This window comes from Colius striatus, chromosome Z (genome assembly GCF_028858725.1).
Source record: "Colius striatus isolate bColStr4 chromosome Z, bColStr4.1.hap1, whole genome shotgun sequence".
Classification (NCBI taxonomy): Eukaryota; Metazoa; Chordata; class Aves; order Coliiformes; family Coliidae; genus Colius; species Colius striatus.
In genome coordinates, this window is record NC_084790.1 from 47,151,518 (window position 1) to 47,171,009 (window position 19,492).

At 39.9% G+C, this 19,492-nt stretch overlaps 1 protein-coding gene across 1 annotated transcript in view; it reads right to left on the reverse strand.

The window, feature by feature from the left end:
- Positions 1–19,027, reverse strand: part of LOC133628886 (interleukin-6 receptor subunit beta-like) — a 31,047-nt gene extending 12,020 nt beyond the window's left edge. The window contains exons 1-8 of the mRNA XM_062018826.1: positions 18,985–19,027; positions 18,742–18,792; positions 15,036–15,147; positions 8,333–8,499; positions 7,114–7,253; positions 4,511–4,652; positions 4,260–4,342; positions 1,534–1,744 (exon numbers count right to left, since the gene is read on the reverse strand). Coding sequence (XP_061874810.1) covers positions 1,534–1,744; positions 4,260–4,342; positions 4,511–4,652; positions 7,114–7,253; positions 8,333–8,499; positions 15,036–15,147; positions 18,742–18,792; positions 18,985–19,027 — 949 coding nt within the window. The remainder of the gene's footprint in view (positions 1–1,533; positions 1,745–4,259; positions 4,343–4,510; positions 4,653–7,113; positions 7,254–8,332; positions 8,500–15,035; positions 15,148–18,741; positions 18,793–18,984) is intronic.
- Between the last annotated feature and the right edge of the window lie 465 nt (positions 19,028–19,492).

The window sequence follows — 19,492 nt, forward strand, 5'->3', positions numbered from 1 at the left end:
TGGTTAGAGATCAATAAACAGGAAAGCAGTATTCTCCTCTGTTCCTTGCTTTCTCTCTTTTTGCTCTTTTTTTGAAGATTATTCATTAAGATTGAGTAGTTATCATTGCAGGTGACCAGTATATAGTAAGGTTTACACTAGCATGTCAGTAAAGGAAAATTAGCACATAGTACTTTGCAATAGTCTCTGAGAGCTCTGGTGTTAGTTGCTGTTCATGACCTTTAATTTCACACAGTTGGAAAATGCGAAATGGCTGTTCTGAGCCTCAGGAAGGGGAAGCCTGATGTTGCTAAATAACTCCATGTGAGTTACCATATACATGGACCAGTTGTGAGATTGTGCTTACCTGGGGGAGAAGGGGCTAATTATGGATTATAGCTGTCTAATTTTATACATTTTGCATTTTGTGCAAGGATCTGAATAATTTTGACATTTTAAAGACAAGTTTATCAAACTAGGAAGAATATTGTTACTGAAACTGAGAGGGGAAAAGAGCAACCTTTCCTTTTGGGGTAAGAAGTGAATCTTGTGGCAGACAGACAAAGTTCTCCATTTCATCTCCTGACTGAATACCAACATAACAAAGTATAATTAAAGAAAATGGCTGTACTAGCTGAGGAAAGGTGCACTCTGGGAAGGAATTATCTTGAGAATGGACTTAACGGAAGTATCTTCCCAGTAGTTCATGATAGATACTGAGAACCTGTATGGAAGTACAATTAAAACTGAGACAAATAGGTGGAGAGCCATGAAGAGGCTGAGAGATTCAGTGAACAAGTAGCTGTCATTTAAAAGATGTGCTGAGGTCATAGCATGTATTTCTTTGGAAGAGAACTAAAGCAGTCAAGTGTAAGGGTAAACCCAAATTGTTAAGTCTTCACAGAGTAAAGGAGAACAGAATGAGGGGAGTGTGTGAGAAAATACTGAAAAGCCTATTTGTTGCAGCTGTTGGCAGGTGAACAAAGGTAGTTACATGCTTGTTTGCTTGTGCATGCTTAATTTTAAAAATCTTATTTTGGTAGAGAGGTTTTTCTTGTAATAAATATACCTCAAGATTATAACAAATCATGAAATTAAAACATTGTTAACTAGTTCTATGTTTTACATGAAAAACCTGTGTATTTAAGCACCACAAGAGCTTATGTCTTCATTGGAATATGATGTGTATCTGTTTCTGCTCCCATGTACCAGTAGGGGTAATACTGAAAGTACAGTAGCAGGTCTCAGAAACCTCAGATTTTCAGGTAATTGTGTGAACTTTTCTTAAACTACTTTACACTACCTACTTGAGTACACTCCATAAGCCCTTTTGATAGGTAGATCTAGCACATAGTTACTTCTCTTGCTTGAGAAAATAAGAGCCAAATGGAATGTTAAATAGCTTAGTCTGTTAGTTAACTTCTAACAAAATCTACTCGTAGGAAACAATACTGAGTCTCCCTGTACAGAAATGTCAGCCCACTGGGTACCCAAGAGAATGTTTAATCCTGTCCCAAAGACTGTTTTTGAATGAATTAGTGATAAGTTAAGTACCCGTTGCAGAGAAGTCTGGGACAATGTAGATGGCTTGTGGAGATTCTCCTGCTTTGTTATAGGCAGAAATATTAACTCTGTAATAAGCCAAGGAGAGATTTAGAAGAACTTTTCTGTCTGTTAGAAAGATGCGATTTGGTGAATCCCTGCAACTGTTGGGTATTCTTTCCACATTAACATAATATCCAATGATCTTCTCAGTCTGTGTTACCTAGTAAGAGGAGAGAGATAATTATTCTATAAATGTTATTACATCCTGTGCAGAAAATCAAGAGGAATAAAATGATATAAACAAAATGTCACCTTTAATGATGGGGATAAAATCTTACCGTTTTAATTAGGTTATTAGGAATCAATGAAGCAAAGCATTTCCTTAAAATTAAGAGTATGCTTAAATTGAGAGGATTTAAACATAGGATTAAGTGTTTTCCTTAATTGAGATCTTAGTTAGGTGTATCTGATTAGTAAAAATAGCAGTGAAGCAGCTGCAACATTCTCTACATTTCACTGGAACATACCCTTTATAATTAGGAGTTTTAAAGTTAATGGTAGGTGTTTAATTGCAATTTATGCCTCTGGGAATACTAATCTACTAGTTTTTCCTAGGCATGTGTCCTCTTTGAGGATAAATGCTAGTAATTATGCAACATCTTTGATACATGTTATATATCCTTTGATACAAATTTTTAGTGGTGATGGTTCACTTGTTATTTTACTCCACTAATCTTCATGAGAGACTGGAAAATGAGATTACTTCTGATGTCAAGCTTGTCTGTTATTTCTTGGCATAAAATTTTTACTGTGAAGATACCACAAAGCTGGGAGATTGGGTTATCTTAATGAAATAATTAGATACTTTTGGAGTAACATAGAAAGGATAACATTCAGTAATTTAAAAAGCAGAGATGTGTTGAGAGAAATTTCTGGTAGAGTTGGAAGCTCTTAAAATGAGTATAGATGTTTCTACTGGGACAAGGAGGGAAGAATTGGTGCTATTATTTGAAACTCTGGTAAAACTGCAGGGGGGATAATGTTATGGTTCTTCCCCTGGTCTTTGAAACTGGGAAAAATTTCTGTATGGGAGAAATAACTCTCAAGATGTGTGAAATATGAGGTCTATTGCACAGGAAGAAACTACTAGCTTTCTTAGCTGAGCAAAATGAGACTGGAAAAGAGTAGCACTGCTCTAGCTCATACAGTCCTTGTGTTATTTGCAGCCATGAAAACAATACCTGTTTTCCGGTTGTACATGTTGATCCAAACTGTGTAGGTGTTACTGAGTGCTAGCAAAGGCAGAGGGGCTATGGCTAGCCTCTAACATCTTTAAACTGTTTTCTTTGTTTCATATTGACTTAAACAAGCATGACACCAGAGCCAAAGATTATTCTTTTTCCCTCTGCATTTACCATGTTAATTGAGTACATTCCTTTCCCTCTGCCCCTCCAATATTTGTTGAAGCCATTGTACAATAGACTAGTGTGACTAGTGTAATTGTTATCTTGAATGAAGATCTTAGTCCTGATACTATATTTAATAATACTTTTTTTTCTTAAACTAAAGCATATTGATGGAGACTAATTTCTCCTCTTGGTTTGTTTAAATTGTCATAATATAGTCTATTGCTTTAGTACAAAAGGAATAATTTACTGTGCCTTCTTAAGAGACAGGGGAGAAAAGGGATTGCTCATCCTTATCAGGATTTAAAAAAAAAAAGTTTTAGCAGGGGGTTGAACTAGATGATCTCTAGAGGTCCCTTTCAACTTCTATCATTCTGTGATTTTATGATCAGGAAGTGAGGTGTTATTTCCTTTGCTGTCTTTAAAAAAAACTACATGGAGTAACTACAAAACTTTCCACAACAGATATTTCAAACCTCTGCCAGTCTCTGACCTTTCTACTAGGGATGTCCCCTGTAGAAAACTTCAAATTTGTAGACTCTCTTTCTCTTAGAATCTAGATAGAATTAATTGGATTCCATGCAAATACCTCTAGTAACAGCTTGCTTATTCAAATTGTCTGTGGACTCCTCAACTATATGTTCAAGACTGTCAGATGTCCATTTCTTAGTCTAGACAACTTTGCATGGTAAAACTGACAGATCTGCTGTAGTTACTCAGCTGATAATGACTCATGCAGAGAGGGGATGCCTCCAATGTCTGGGTTTGAACTTTAAATGTCATTATGGGAAGCATGCGGCTAGACACCATTCTTGTAAACCAGAGGCTCTTTTTCCTTTCCTGATGATTGTGTGTTTGCACTTCTGAATTAGTAAATTAATGGATTTACCAGGTTTTGCTAAAAGGATTTGTTCTCTTGAGAATACAAATGCTCCATAGGAACACATGAAACACAATGTGTGTCACTTTTATATGCTAAAGACTTGTGAGTATTTTTCAAGCAAAGTTTAATTCTAAGAGACAGTCTGGAGGCACATGATTTTGTAATGAAATCTAGAAAGAATCTTTATTCTAGCAAATGATTTTGACCTGAGAGATCACTATTTTAATAATTTTTCAAGTTTATGAATTGGTGCAGTTTTACCTTGCTAGTTTCTAGTGCTGGAACCACACAAGTGCAGTGAATCCTGAAGCAAGAGTACAATATTCAATGGCTTTTGTCCATGAAATATTTTCTCACTACAATGAGAATGTCTGTTTTTTCCTATAAAGTAATAAATTAACAGCATGGACATAACAGACTATACTAAGACTCAAAGTGAACATTACCTCCCACTTCAGAAGAATACTTCTTCTGCCTGGAGAGATTTCTGTGGTTGCATTATATGTTATTCTTGGCTTGTTCATGAGTTCTGGTAAATGTGGAAAAAGATGGAGACATGCATTCATATGAATGAGTTTGATCTTTGTATTTTCAATACTATCTATATAGCATTAATGCTACTTCATATGACATAAGATTTTGAAAAGCTTTTGCATTCATCGTTATTCCCAGTAGGATGAAACTGTATTTCACTTACTGTGAGGCACCAAAATCTCTTTACTCCAAATGCAAACACAGTGGAGACCATCCTTGGCTATGCATCTCAGCTGAACAATGTATGAAGACACAGCCTTTACATTCAAAATGGTGATATTGACAGCATTGTTTTCTACAGACACCTAAAACCAAATTATGATTAAATTATGTGGCAGAAACAAAACATAGTTTTCTATTAACTATTTTCTCAGCCAGGGATCAGTCTTGTGACTGCAGCTGAAAGTAAGTTTTCCTATCAACAAAGATGACCTACTATACATTTTAGCCAATGTATTTTCATTCTTTCAAGGCAATACTCTTTCCCACAAACTTGTTTTGCTTAGTCAGGACATGCAAACAAGAGTTTAGGTTTAGATATTTCTTTAAAAATCAATTAGGCATTATATATACTGAAAAGTAATCACTTTACTTAGAGCCTTGTTGCCATTCTGAAGAACAAGGTGTCAACCCCAAAACTATTCTTAAATATTACATTATGTCTAAATCCAGGTGACTCGTGGTAGGGAGAGTAGCTGGACTGAACCTGTGGCTGCCTATATCTTAGTAGCACAGAAGCAGCGTGCATCTGCAGCTGATGGTGGCAATGAAGCTCCAATGACTGTACAGACAATAGTGGCTACTACTAGATCAGAGTACCTTGCATTAAATGGATCTTTGGTCTGATCCATTCCAAGTGTTACTGTGTTTTTTGATAGAAGTGCCATTGCAGATTGAAATACTTGTTTTAGCATCTATATGCTGTGAAGTTTTGTTTTCTGAATTATATATATATCTTCAAAAGAAACAACTAAACCAAAACCAAAAACACCCCACCAAACAGAAAACAAAACAAAAACAAACCCAGGAACACCCCCCCCCAAACCCCTCAGTAGAAGGCATCTCTTCTCTTTGTTTTTCTGCAGTGCTTTGGTTTTTTATTAAAGATAATAAATTAACTTCATGTGCTCTTGCTAATAAAACTATCTTGATCACAAAAAACCCTACAAAATACAACATTACAGGAAGACTCCAAATCTCCTACAGAACAAGACAGAAGTGAAATAGATTTAAGACACAAGTACATTATATTACTAAAAGTATTCTCAGCTTTATATATCCTCTATACTGTAGGTCCACAGTCACCTTTCCCCTCCTTTTCATCTGTAAATGCTGCCTACATTCATTTGATTATGTAGAGCTTAAGGCCTAAGTTCACAGGATCAGCTGGCTCTTGGGAGACAATGAATATTCATGACCTGTTAAGTACTCGGTCATTCTCATCACTCAGTGTGTTTGTCTCTACCAGTTTTTCATATTGCTATCTTGAACATCCCATTTTCCGAGTCTCCAGAACCTGTAGAAGACACCTTTTTACTGCTTTTAACTCTCTGTTCTTCCACATGCTGCATGCTGGCCTGTCTGCACACGGTTATCTATCTACTGTACTACTGGGTGGAGTATGCTTGGATATCTGGCTGTCCTAGAATGGTGTGGGACTTGCATGTCAATGAACAAACAAAAGCACCCTTCCAAGACTAATACGTTCTTTGTACCGAGATGAAATCTTTCTTGCATGGGCCTCCCATAGCACACCTTTTGAAACGACTAAACAAAGTGGCAGCCAGCTATGAGAGAAATGGAAAAAACAGCATGGGTTTTCTGACATAAAGGGAAGAACATGGGAGATTTTAGCAGTACAAATGAAGAGACCCCTAGGGGACTAGACGCCTGGAAAACAGGATCAATTGCTTTTGAGTCAATTTTTTTCTTGGGGTTCTGTTCTACTTGGTAAACACATATTCTTCATCCACTAACAGATAATAGAGCTTGGAAAACAGACAATTTCAGGGATTCAGTGATGGAAATCATGTGTCTATATATGCCTGCTGGTGAAGACTTTGCATGACATACTGGACGGCAAGGGGCAGGATAAGCAGCCATTGTTGCTGCAGGCAGATCTTACTGAAAGTATGACTGGTTTTCCACCTCTTTCTTAGTTCCTTTAGTTTTAGGTATTTTTCTCTTGCTGCACCATATTCTCACTGCTGCATGTCCTAAAATGCATCTGGAACTGATCATGCATCACCGAGAAATTAATTCCCTTCTTGTCAAAGATGGAAATCTGGAAAACTGATGGAAGGCAAAAATGGGTAAGTTATGAATGTTACCTTGGAAATCACAGCAACTTGATCTATAATTGGTCTGCAAATTTAATGATATCAGCAAAGACAGTAATATTGCCCATCACTTAAAGCACAATCAGGGTTTGAGTTTATCTGGCATTTCTGATATCCTCTTCAGCTTTTGCATCTCTGGTGATGTCTTACCTATGAGTTAATGAACCAGATGACATGCTGGTCTGGTTTTAATTCCTGTCTAAAATAACTAATCTTTCTTTCCTAAACAGCTTTGGATCTGACAGAACAAAACTAAGAGATCTTTGTGAGATTTGTCTACAAATTGCCTGAATGCTGTTCCTCCTTGCTATCCATATTGTGTGTGCTCCTCAGTAGCACCCTGTTGATGTCCTGCTCTATGTGCTATGTACTGCTGAGCTGATAGTAAGGCACTTCATGTTCTCAATTGTCATTGAGAGGTACTTACAAGTGTCCACCGAGTGGATTCCACGAGCGCCTCTCTGTACCTCAGCTCATATGCTGTTGGGGTCACAGGCGGGTCCCACTTTATTACCAACTGATTTGTGATCTGATGAGCAGTTATGTTAGATGGTGCCAAGCATTTTCCTAAAATGAGGAACATGCAGCTGTTACAAATGCAAGAGAGAGAGGAAAACTCTGGTAATTGTGTCTGTCAGATGTGGTTTATAAAAAACAAAAGCCTTGGCACTGGATATTGATCCCTGAAAGACTTCAAAAAGACTGAAAAGAAATAACTGATAAATCTTTTTGGTATCCACATGGTAGGGTCGTTCCTCTTGCCTTTCTTTGGTTAATGCTTCTACTGATTTCAGGAAGATCCTTTTTCCTAAGCAGGTGATATCCTGAGTGAGTTTGAAAGGCAAAATCAAAATGTTAAGGGTACCTATAATAATGAATTGTATAAAATAAATTTCAGAACATCTTCCAATTTCAGTAACTATGTTTGCTATATAATTGTAAGTCTTTCCTTCCAACAAACAGAAGGCATCCCAAAGCCTCCATGGGAAGTCACAGTAATAATTTGGGTTGCACTGGTAGTGCATCCAGTAGTGAAAGAACTGCTTTTTTTGGACTGTGATGACTCTAGCAGGTGAGGTTTTGGGTAGCTCTTAAAGTTATCTCAGTGATCAGATATGGTAGGAAATCTTTAAATCAATATCTAAAGGACATAGTTAATAAAATTTCATTTTTTCATACCCATTACACAGTGCTGCAAGGGAGAAAAGAGGCCTTCAAGGGGAGTTAAACTTTGAAAAGTTTTCTCAAAAGGCTCATGCTCTATAACAGGGATTCCTTAAGTACATAGTACTGAGTCAACTTGCTCCCTGTAAACTAATAAAGAAATTAAAAAAATGGTCGAAGAGGACACAGGAAGCTTGTTCTGTACACAAATATTACTATCCATTTTTCTGGATGTGACTATTTTGTAGTCTAACAAATGATTTAAAGAAAAACCTTTCTGTAAAAGCTAATAGACTCCTGACATTGACTTCAGTAAAGATTCTTCCTTGATCCCAGGAAGCCAAAATGCATCTTTGTTCTCTGAATCAGTAAAAGTAACAAGTATATATTGTGAGTTACAATATTGGACATAATCTTTAAGAAAATGCTACCACTGCTTCAGCTGGATACTGCAGTAAATAGAATTCATGAAGACACTGTACCTGCTTTGCTTGGTGTAACTGAAACGTTCTTTCCTCTTATGCAGCTGCCGTGTGCGTAATTCACTGCTATCCAAACAGATGCAGATCGCTTCATATATAGATTCCTTCGGTCTATCTTGATAGAAGGTGATGATGTGTTTTGTTGAAAAAGTCTAGGTATTCTGTCCCTTTGGCAAAAAGGAAGCAGAGTGGAAAACTCTTTACCTCCTCTACCCTAGAATTCATCCCTACAGCAATTAATAGTTTTCCAGGTATCTATATACAAAATCCAGCATCTTGAAATCTTGAAAGCAAGGCCTGAGCATCTTGAAACAGCAAGTTCCAATACCCTAACAAGCCTAGCAAATTTAAATATGAAAATCCTTATTGTGTGGTGAAATGTTAAATTTCTTAAACTCGTAAGGCACAGCATGACACAAAGTCAAAATCTGCATGGCCTTCCTTTGTACTTACAGTGAGATATAAAGAGCATTTAGAAGGTATAAAATTAGGTTAATAATTACTTCAAAAAGTCTATTTGCCACCTACTGTAAGGGCATCTAAGTTCCTTTTGACCAATAAAATTTCCCCACTACCTGAATGTAAATTACCACAAAGGTACAAAAAGCTTCCTAAGGGTTATATGCCTATCTTCCAATTTTTGCTCCTGCAAAGCATCTGAGTTTGATAGATGCTTAAATGCCACCTCAGATCTCAGCCCTGTAGACTTCTGGTATACCTAAAGGCACAGCAGAGAAAGACCAAGAGGTTAAGAGGTTTAAGTCCTGACAGAGAAGGCTGTTCCCGTTCTGCCTAGCTTTTTGCCCCATCTCTCTCTCATTTACTCTCTACAGACACAGGATAGAAATTTTTCAAGGTTAAAGCTGTGCCAATTCAATGTTCTTAAAGATATGGGCCAGCATACTAATTGCATACCTTCATATTTCAAGTATGAAATGTGCAGATCATGGTACAGTATTTAATAACTGAACAAAACCCCTTGAAAGTTCTCCCATATTCTACTTTAGACTAGCTGTGAATCAGCTGTTAATATTACAAAGCATGAATTTGAATGCTTAGTTGGAACTTAATCTGTGGGAGTGTTTTTCTTTAATACTTTTCTTCCTGACAACTAAATTGTAAGGAGAAAGAATAAAGAACAATTTTAATGTTAAGTTGATGTTATTTACAGAAATGAGTGATGTACTCTTCCAGGCAAACAAAAGGCCCTTTGAAATGCAGTTTATTTCCCTATTAACCCAATAAAAAAGAAGAAACAAGGTTTTTCCTGAAGACCACTGGATTGAAGTCTGGGAGACTTGAGGTTCAAGTCCTATCTCTGTCTTTGGAAAATCAACATCTCTGTGAGGCAATTTGTATCTCTTACCCCTTACCCACCCCCTCTTTCACTTTTTTTTTTTCTGCCTTCTTTGTTCATAGCATCATCCCTTCAGCCTAGAAGTAACACTGGTCTGACTTTCGGCTGAGGACTTTAAGAGCTTAAAATACTTCAGCTGATAGCATCTCTAGAGAAGCACAGCCATTTCATAGTTGGTTTTCCTCTTCCAAGAAGCTGGGGCTCCTTAAAGACTCAAGAGGCAGACTGCAGTTGCAGTGGGGTTTGGTGCTTACTGCAAGTTGTCAGTTGCTGCTGTCTTCAGTGGGAAAATAATGAAGGTGATGAGGGGAATAACCTCAGCCCTGAGGTGGTTGTTTTGCTGCTCTACAGTGTGCAGATGTTCACCCTGGGGAATTTCCCAGTGTGGTGATGTTTCCTTAGCTTTAGGAGATGCTCTTAACCACAAGTGCTTTTTTATGGAAAGTGGTGGGCTATGTGTCAGAATAATCAGCAATAAATGTCAGTATTTGCCAATGGCACTCAGCATTATCCCCTGCATGTAATAAAAACTAGGTTAGTGTAAGTTTGTTCTTTGGGTTTTTTTGTGGGGTATTTTTTATACTTTGAATGCACTTGGGTTGAATATTCACTGGAATTCAATAGATGCAAATATAAGTCATTTATTAGGATGATCTTTGGCAGTAGTGTTTTAAACATATGCATACATATGCATATGTATTGCATGTAAATATATTAGATGCATCATGACTCTCTACATTGAGTTAATATGGCAATATTTTGGTAGCAGGGGGGCTACTGTGGTGTCTTCTCTGAGAAGCTGCCAGAATTTTCCCCCATATCTGACAGAACCCAGTGTCAGACAGCTCCAAGATGGACCTGCCACTGGCCAAAGCTGAGCTCATTAGAGACAGTGGTAACATCTCTGGGATAACACATTAAAGAAAGGGAGAAATAACCTGTATAACTGCAGCTGGAGAGAAGACTGAGAATAAGTGAGAGCAACAGTTCTGAGACACCAAGGTGTGGTGGTTAAGCCCTGGCTGGGTGTCAGATGCCCTACAAGTTGTTCTATCACTCCTCCTAAACCGGACAAGGGAGAGAGAAATATAATGAGAGGTTTGTGAGTCAAGGCAAGGACAGGGAGATCACTCAGTGGTTAGCATCATGGGTAAAACAGACTCAACTTGGAGAAAAATGGTTTGATTTATTAATGAACCATCAGAACAGAATAGGGAAAATGAGAAACAAAACCAAATCTTAAAACATCTCCCCCCACCCCTCCTTCTTCCCAGGACTTCCCTTCCTTCCCTCTCAAGTGGTGCACAGGATGGAGAATGGGGGTTATGATCAGCTCACTGCAGATGGACTTTACTGCCACTTCTTCTCAGGAGGAGCTCTCCTCATCTTTCCCACTGCTATAGTGTAGGGGTCTCTCCCATGAGAGATAGTCCTTCATGAACTTCTTCAACATGGGTCCTTCCCACAGGCTACAGTTCTTCACAAGCTGCTCCAGCTCCTCACACCTGGCCTCCACATGGGTCATCCATGGAGAGAACAGTGCTTCAGGAACAGGCTGCTCCAGTGTGGGTCCCTTACAGGATCGCAAGTCCTAACAGCAAACCTGCTCTGGTGTGGGCTCCTGTCTCTATAGGTTCCCAGGAACTTGCTCCAGGGTGAGCTTCCCTTGGAGTCACAGCCTCCTTCAGGCATCCACCTACTCTGCCGTGGGCTCCTCCACGGGCTGTAAGTGGATCTCTGCTCCCTGGTGGCCTCCATGGACTGCAGAGGCACAGCTACCTCACCATGGGCTGCACCACAGTCCACAGGGAAATATCTCTTGCAGTGCCTGGGCACCTCCTCCCCCTCCTTCTTCACTGACCTTGCTGTCTGCTGAGACAGTCTCACATTCTAATTCCCTTCTCCTGCTGCTGCAGTTTTGCAGCTATGCAGCAACTTCTTCCCATTTTCATACATGTTAATCACAGAGATAACACTTCAGCCACAAATTGTCTTGGCCTTGGCCGGTGACAGGTCCACTTTGGAGCTGACTGGCACTGGCCCTGTCAGCTACAGGGGAAGCTTCTGGCAGCTCTTTGTTTAAAGAAGCCACTCCTGCTACCAAAACCTGGCCCAAACAAAAACACTACACAAGGTCAGTGAAGACGGAGAGAAGAAGATGTTGCAGGAGCTGGAGCAAAGTTTCTGTTGCAGCCTGTGGTGCAGCTCATGGTGAGGCAGGCCCTGTCCCTGCAGCCATGGAGGTCATGGGGTAGCAGAGATCCATCTGCAGCCTGGGGAGGACCCCATGGTGCAGCAGGCAGATACCTGAGGGAGGCTGTGACCCCACGGGAAGCCCATGCTGGAGAAGGCTCCTGGCAGGTCCTGTGGACTTGTGGACAGAGAGGAGCCATGCTAGAGTGGTCTGTTCCTGAAGAACTGCACAAATGGAAGGGACTTAACACTGGAGCAGTTTGTGAACTGTAGCCTGTGGGGAGGACTCACATTGGAGAAGTTCAGGGAGGGAAGAGTCTCTCCTTTGGGAGGGACCTCCCACTGAAGCAGGGCAAGAGTCTGAGAAGTCATCCTTGAGAAGGAAAGAGTGGCAGAGACAACGTGTGATTAACTGACCACAAGCCTCATTCTCATCACCCTGTGCTACTCAGAAGAGGTAGAGAAATAGGGAGTGAATTTAAGCCTAGGAAGAAGGGAAGGCTGGGAGGGAAGGTGTTGTAAAGTTATTTTTATTTCTCATTACCCTACTCTTATTTGATGGTAAATCCAGCTAATTTTTTACCAGTCTGTTTTGCCCATGAAGTAATTGGTGAATGATCTTGCTCTGGCCTTATCATAACCTGTGAGCCTTTTGTTGTATTTTCTCTGCTGAGGAGTGACACAGTAGTTTTGGTGGGCATTTGACATCCAGCTAGGGTTAACCCATCACAGTCCTACTAAGCTCTTGCCAAAACAATGGCTATTGATGAGATGTGAAGAAAGAGTTTGGTTGTTATTGTGTAACTACCTACAATTTTAGGAAATACATTGGAATAAAATTATCATGAAATGACTGAGTTCTCGATCCTCAGAGAAGCGAGAAGGAGGATCGCTAGAACAGCCAACTTAGATTTCCATAGGGCAGAATTTGAATTGTTTAGGAAGTTGGCAGCCAGTGTCCCTTGGGAGACAGTTCTGAAGAGCAAAGGAGTCCAAGAAGGCTGGACATTCTTCAAGAAAGAAATCTTAAAGGTGCAGGATCAAGTTGTCCCCATGTGCAAGAAGATGAGCTGGCGGGGCAGAAGACCACCCTGACTGAACAGGGAGCTTCTGCTGAAGCTCAGAAAATCTATGATCTCTGGAAGAAAGGGCAAGCAGCCCAGGAGAACTACAAGGCTGTGGTAAGGTCACGAAGGGAGAAAATTAGAATGGCCAGGCCTCAAATAGAAGTTAAGCTGGCCACTACTGTAAAAAATTATAAGAAAAGTTTCTGCAAATATATTAAAATCAAAAGGAGGCCTAACGGGAATCTTCCCCTTTTAATGGATAAAGGGGGAAACCTACAGAGCAAGAATGAGGAAAAGTCTGAGGTACTTAACACCTTATTTACCTCAGTTTTCAGCAATAAAATCAACTCTTCTTGGGGCACTCATCTACCAGACCCAGAAGACAGAAGACAGGGATGGGGGACAGACTGAAGCCACCTTAGTGCAAAGGGAAATGATGTGAGACCTGCTGCTCCACCTTGACACATGCAAGTTGATGGGACTGGATGGAATCCACCTGAGGGTGCTGAGGGAGCTGGTGGAAGTGCACACCAAGCCACTCTCCATCATCTACCAGTAGTCCTGGCTCACCAGAGAAGTCCCAGAGGACTGGAGAATGACTCCCACCTACAATAACAGTTGAAAGGAGGATCCTGGGAACTACAGGCCTACCAGCCTGACCACAGTGCCAGGGAGGGTTATGGAACAGCTCATCCTGAGTGTCACCCTGAGGCCCATACAAGATAACCTAGGGTTCAGGCCCAGTCAACATGGTTTTATGAAGGGTAGGTCCTGTTTGATCAATCTCATCTCCTTCTATGACAAGGTGACCTGCCTAGTGGATGAGGGAAAGGCTGTGGATGTGGTCTTCCTGGACTTCAGTAAGGCCTTCGACACAGTCTCCCACAGCATCCTCCTGGATAAACTGGCTGCCCAGGGCTTGGATGGAGGTACTGTGAGACAGGTGAAAAAATGTCTGAATAGCTGGGTCCAGAGATTCGTAATGAATGGAGTTAATCCCGTTGGCAGATGGTCACCAGTGGTGTTCCCCACGGCTCAGTGCTGGGGCCTGTTTTGTATAACATCTTTATCAAAGATCTGGATGAGGGGAGTGTACCCTCAGTAAATTTTCTGCTGACATCAGGCTAGGTGGGAGCATAGATGTGCTTGAGGGCAGGAAGGCTTTTCAGAGGGCAGGAAGGCTTTTCAGAGGGACATGGAGGATTGGATTAATCAGAGGTTGGATTAACGGACTGTGGCCAATTGCATGAGGTTCAACAAGGCCAAGGGCCAAGTTCTGCGCTTGCACCCCAGTAACACCATGCAACACTACAAGCTTGGGGCAGAGTGGCTTGAGAGCTGTCTTGCTGAAAAGAAACTGGGAGTGTTAATTGACAGTCAGCTGAATATGAGCCAGCCATGTGCTTAGGTGGCCAAGAAGGCCAATGGCATCTGGGCTTGGATCAGAAATTGTGTGACCAGTAGGATGAAGGAAGTGATTTTTCCCTTGTACTTGGAACTGGTGAGGCTGAACCCCAAATTCTGTGTTCAGTTCTGAGCCCCTGACTGCAAGAGGGACAGGAAGGTGCTGGATCATGTCCAGAGATGGCCAACAAAGCTTGTGAAGGGTCTAGAGAACAAGTCTCATGAGGACTGGCTGAAAAAGCTGGGGATGTTTAGCCTGGAGAAGAGGAGGTTGAGGGGAGATATGACCACTCTCTACAACTACCTTGAAGGGGAATTGCAGTTAGGTGGGAGTCAATCTCTTCTCTCCAGTAATGAACAACAAGAAAATGGGTTTAAGTTGTGACAGGGGAGGTTTAGATCAGACATTAGGAATAACTTTTTCACCTGGAGGGTTATTAAGCATAGGAATAGACTGCCAAGGGCAATGGTGTACTCACCATCCCTGGAGATACTCAAAAGACACTCAGAGGAGGTACAGAGGGATATGTTTAGTTTAGTGACAGACTAGGCAGTGTGAGTTAAGTGGTTGGACTTGATGATCTTAAAGATCTCTTCCAACCGTAACAATTCTGTGACAATTCTGACAGACAAGAGTCATACCAAACATCAATGACAGGTTTTCCTTTTCTTTTAGACTTACCACTTTAAGAATATGGTATAAGTAATTATATTTGGACCACTGGATGCTGGCAGCCAGGTACAGGTTAAATCCTCACTTAATTCTTTGTAGCATACCAATTCATTGTCCCAGTCTGCAAGATGAAAAAATATAATGGGTCTTTTCCAGTCCAGGGGCAACTGTTTACCATTAATCAGTATGACATGACTACAAGAACCAAAATCAAACACAAAGCACTCTATACCCTTTTGTGCAACAAGATGAGAACTAGCCATGTGAGTTCTTACTTCACATTTACTCTCAAGGTAAGTAGCACACTAATGTTAAGAACAAGTGACAGAGATATTTTAAAAGATAACACTTTCTTCATCCTAATATTTCCAAGAAAAACATAGTTTTCCAACATGAAGGTAGAAAAAGATAATTTTTCTTATGTTTTATGATGCTATTACCAGCTATTATGTATTCAACAGCACAGTGCTGAAATGCTGGCTATGGTGTTTCCTACAGCTTTGGTATTGTTACACCTTTTAATTGTGTTTCTCTCCTATAATAGTGACATCTTGCTTGCTGCTTGCCCCTGCACTTATTTAAAGCTCAAGGGGAGGGAGTTGTTGTTGGGTTTTTTCCCCCTTCAATTCTGTATTTCTGAATTAAATATCTTTTACACTTCTGGAAAAACTACTGCATTCTTTGGCACAAAAATTGCAGAAACAAATTGCACATATCTAAGGAAGCAGAGTTAGCTTTTGGCTCTCTGCTTCGAGGAAAGCAATCACAAGGTAACCTCCTTAAACCAGATGGTAAAATTACTGTGAACCTCTGCCCTAAGGTATCTTAGATTTTTATCTCTAAGCTTTGCTCTGGTTTCACTCTGTTCCCATCTGAAAGACAGTGTCTTGCCACTGTTTCTGGAAGCTCTCAATTGTTTGCTGAAATGTGTAGAATTGACATCTGTTGGGTTGCTCTGGTTCTGGGGAACAAGCCCCATCCCTGTGGGAATAGCTGTGAGATCCCTGGAGAACCAGGAGCATCTGCCTTGCATGGAAGGAGCCACCGTTCACTTGCAGGATTATAGACCAAAGTTGACAAAGCTCTGTCTGGAGCAACTTATTGACTGGTAAACACAAACGTGCAGACATTTTTGGAAGTATAGGCCAGAACTTAATACATACAGCCTTGTGAAACCTCTTAGAAATGAATGCTCTGCAATTAAGTTGTGGGGGAAAAAAAGGAGAGAGGGCTCAGACTTTAGTGGCCAATCTGGTGTTTCCATAATTACTATCTGGCAAGAATTACCCTGGAGTTTCTTGCAAACCATTGTACACTGCAGTGTGGTCCTAATTATCAACAACAGAATCCCATTGGCTAGACTCAAGAATTACTACAAAAGAATCAGTCATCTCTCTCTGTAGTTCAAAATAATGTACTATTGCTGGAGAAAAACAGTATGCTGCTTATGCTACTAGCTTCATAAAGATCACATCATAAAGCAGGAGAAGCATAAGTTTACATACTTGTGCTTAATTTTTGGGAAGAGAAATATGGGGTTTTCTGCAATTGAATATGTTTATTTTTCACCTGAAGGGGAATTAAACACTGATGAAAATCTTAAAAGAACTCAGCTTTAGTCTCTAGTGGTTGAATGTATTTCAATATCTAAAAAATCTCTTATCAGAAACGGTACTGATAACATATGACTATTCTCCTTTTGCTTTGTGTCTTACTACCTGAATGAATATTTCAGAAGAATAAGCCATAATATCTCAAAGTACCACCCACACTTTTAAAAAAAGACCCAGAAATATATCTTTTCCTTTTTTCCTCATCAGGAAAGTGCATAAAGATTTTGGCAGGTGCAGGATACTTAAGATGCTAGAAATTTTTTTTTTCTTGATGAATAGAGTTACACCTTCTTTATATCTATTAGGCTTAACAAGTTAAAAATAGATCTATCAATTTTGAATAAGAAATATTTTGCTATCTGATGAGTAAATATGCATCTCTGGGAGCTGGTGTTACAGCAAGCTTATGGTTACGGTATCTCGCAACCCAGGTTATGAGATAAAAGATCAGTCTTATTCTTTTCCTAATTCAGAGATATTTCTTCCCACAAAGTGGTCTATAAAGTATCCTTGATATTCTTTCCATTATCCAGATGGCAGCTGTATGTTTAAATTAAAAGTAGATTTGGTCCAAAAACTGTGTCAGGTGTGTATAGTTCAGACTTTAAGACCTTCATTCTATGACACTTCCTTTCTCCTGCTAAAAGAAATGTGTTTTTCTAATAAAGTTATGCTGCATTAGTTTAGGTGTGTGCAAGTTACTTTTGTGAAGGTGGAGATCAGGTCTTTCTGGTTGCTACACCAATGTGAGTAATTATTGAATTCTTTGCTTTCCTAGCCCAACCACCAAACCAAATCTTGACCACCTCATCCATTGGCATGGTACTGTAAGAACTCAGGACAGCAGAAATGACTCTTACACTCTTCTCCTCTTTTAATTTTGAATTAAGCCTTTCATTTATGTGGTGATTTGGATTTTTTCTGTTGTTATTATTTTAAAAAAACACCTGAAAATTATACCTTTTTTGGAACTGCCATATTTCATGTCAATACCCTTATAACATGCTACTCCTGAAACCATTTGAGATACTGGCTCTGGAGAGAGTCATGAGAAACAAACATTTTCACTCTTCTAAATTTCTATTAACTTCTCTCTCAAATGAATATTGCACACTGTTTGGGTTGGTTTGTTTGGCTTTTTTTTGTCATATTATGAGTACTAATTTTAACATGCACACTCAATTTTATCCTAGTACTTTTTTTGTTTTGCTATGCTGCTTTCCTTTAAAGAACATGTGTATTATTAGTTAATCTTAGCCCTGGAATAGTACCAAGACTGTGCTCCAAGAACTATGCAAAAAACAAAAAATATTTTCTCAATTCTAAAGATATCATAATCCAGTATCTTTTTTTTTTTTTTTTTTTTAAAAAAAAAGCTTTCTTTTTTACTCTAGAACTTTTTTGGTCTTCTTGTTTTGTATCTAGTGCTTTCAATAATGCTTTAGAATTTAATCTCATTGGCAAGGACTAGAAAATTATCCGTGGCTAATTTCAGAAAAATATAGTCCCCCTGATGATATCTTACCCAGTGCCTTTGTGTACTCAAAACCCTGTCTTCTGTGCTGTGGCTGTTATTAAATGGGCTATGCCTGCCAGACTGCCTCCGATAAATGCAGTGTGAAGTAGATCAGATGACCATCAGGTGCTGTGCTCAAATTCATTGGACTGGTCCTTTCCGCCATTAACAGTTATCAGTTAAATGTAAAGCATAATTACTACACACAAACAAAACAGAATCTGTCGTCTGTTGAAATGAGAGTCATTTGTCCAGAGACTACACACTAGAGGGGATCTAATCACAGCTCACTGACTGCCTCTACACTGCCGCAAATACTCACCGTCGCACACTTTCACACCTGCCTATGCTATCTCGGGATGCTTTTCCCTCCTCAAAGCTGTAGACGTGTCGTTTGAGGTGCCCGGTGCCCGTAGACAGTGCGAGGAGGTCCCGCAGCTCCGTGGGCGGGAGCGGCGGAGACCCACAGCTGCTGCCATCCCAGAGCACCGAGACAGAAACCATCCGTCCCGGCACCCGGGTTTCCTTCAACAATGATGTTCGTCTTTGCGATTAAGTAGGTATTATGTGAGAAATGTTTACCCACCGGGGAGCTGCTGGCAAAATGGAAAATCCTGGTTTATGCAGTTGCAGGACTCTGGGGAATGAAAAAGAAACGTTTAACAAGACAGCTGTAAAACAGGAAAAAGTGTTACTGGCTCTCTTTTCTCCCACCCACAGTCACGATGTTGTCTTGATTTCAGTCATACAGCCTTGCCTTTGAGTACAAGTAAGAATTTTTACTATTTGTACATAACCGTAGTAAGTTATGCAGCAAAAGAAAACTCACCTCTTGCAAATAAAAAGATAGCTGCGAGCAGAGTGTTCTTCATCTTCTCTGTAAAGAAGCATAATGATTACTGTAAACATCACACTATCTTCAGTCTATTTTTTACACTTCCTCTTTGAACTTCCTATTCATTCCACTACCTGTACTGTTGCTGGCTGAACACAATTAATAGGTTTGTCAAAGACAGTGTGAGAGACATTTAAATTCTAAGTTATCAATCATACTTGTGAAATCCTAACAACCCTTCTGAAAACCAGAAACTTTCCCACTTGGTGTTTGTAGGAAGTCAGAATAAGACTGTTAACGGTGAGATATCAGCAGTGCAAACTAAATTAAGCTTGTACAGATACTTCAAAACATTTTCAAAATTCTAGCCTGAATGTTAATGTGAAATAGAGATATTGCTATAGTAAAAAGTAAGCCAAGGTGTTTGACTTACTTTAATATGAACAATTGGCTATTGTAGAGATAACAGCAGCAGAACACCCTGCTTGTCATCATGTTCTGA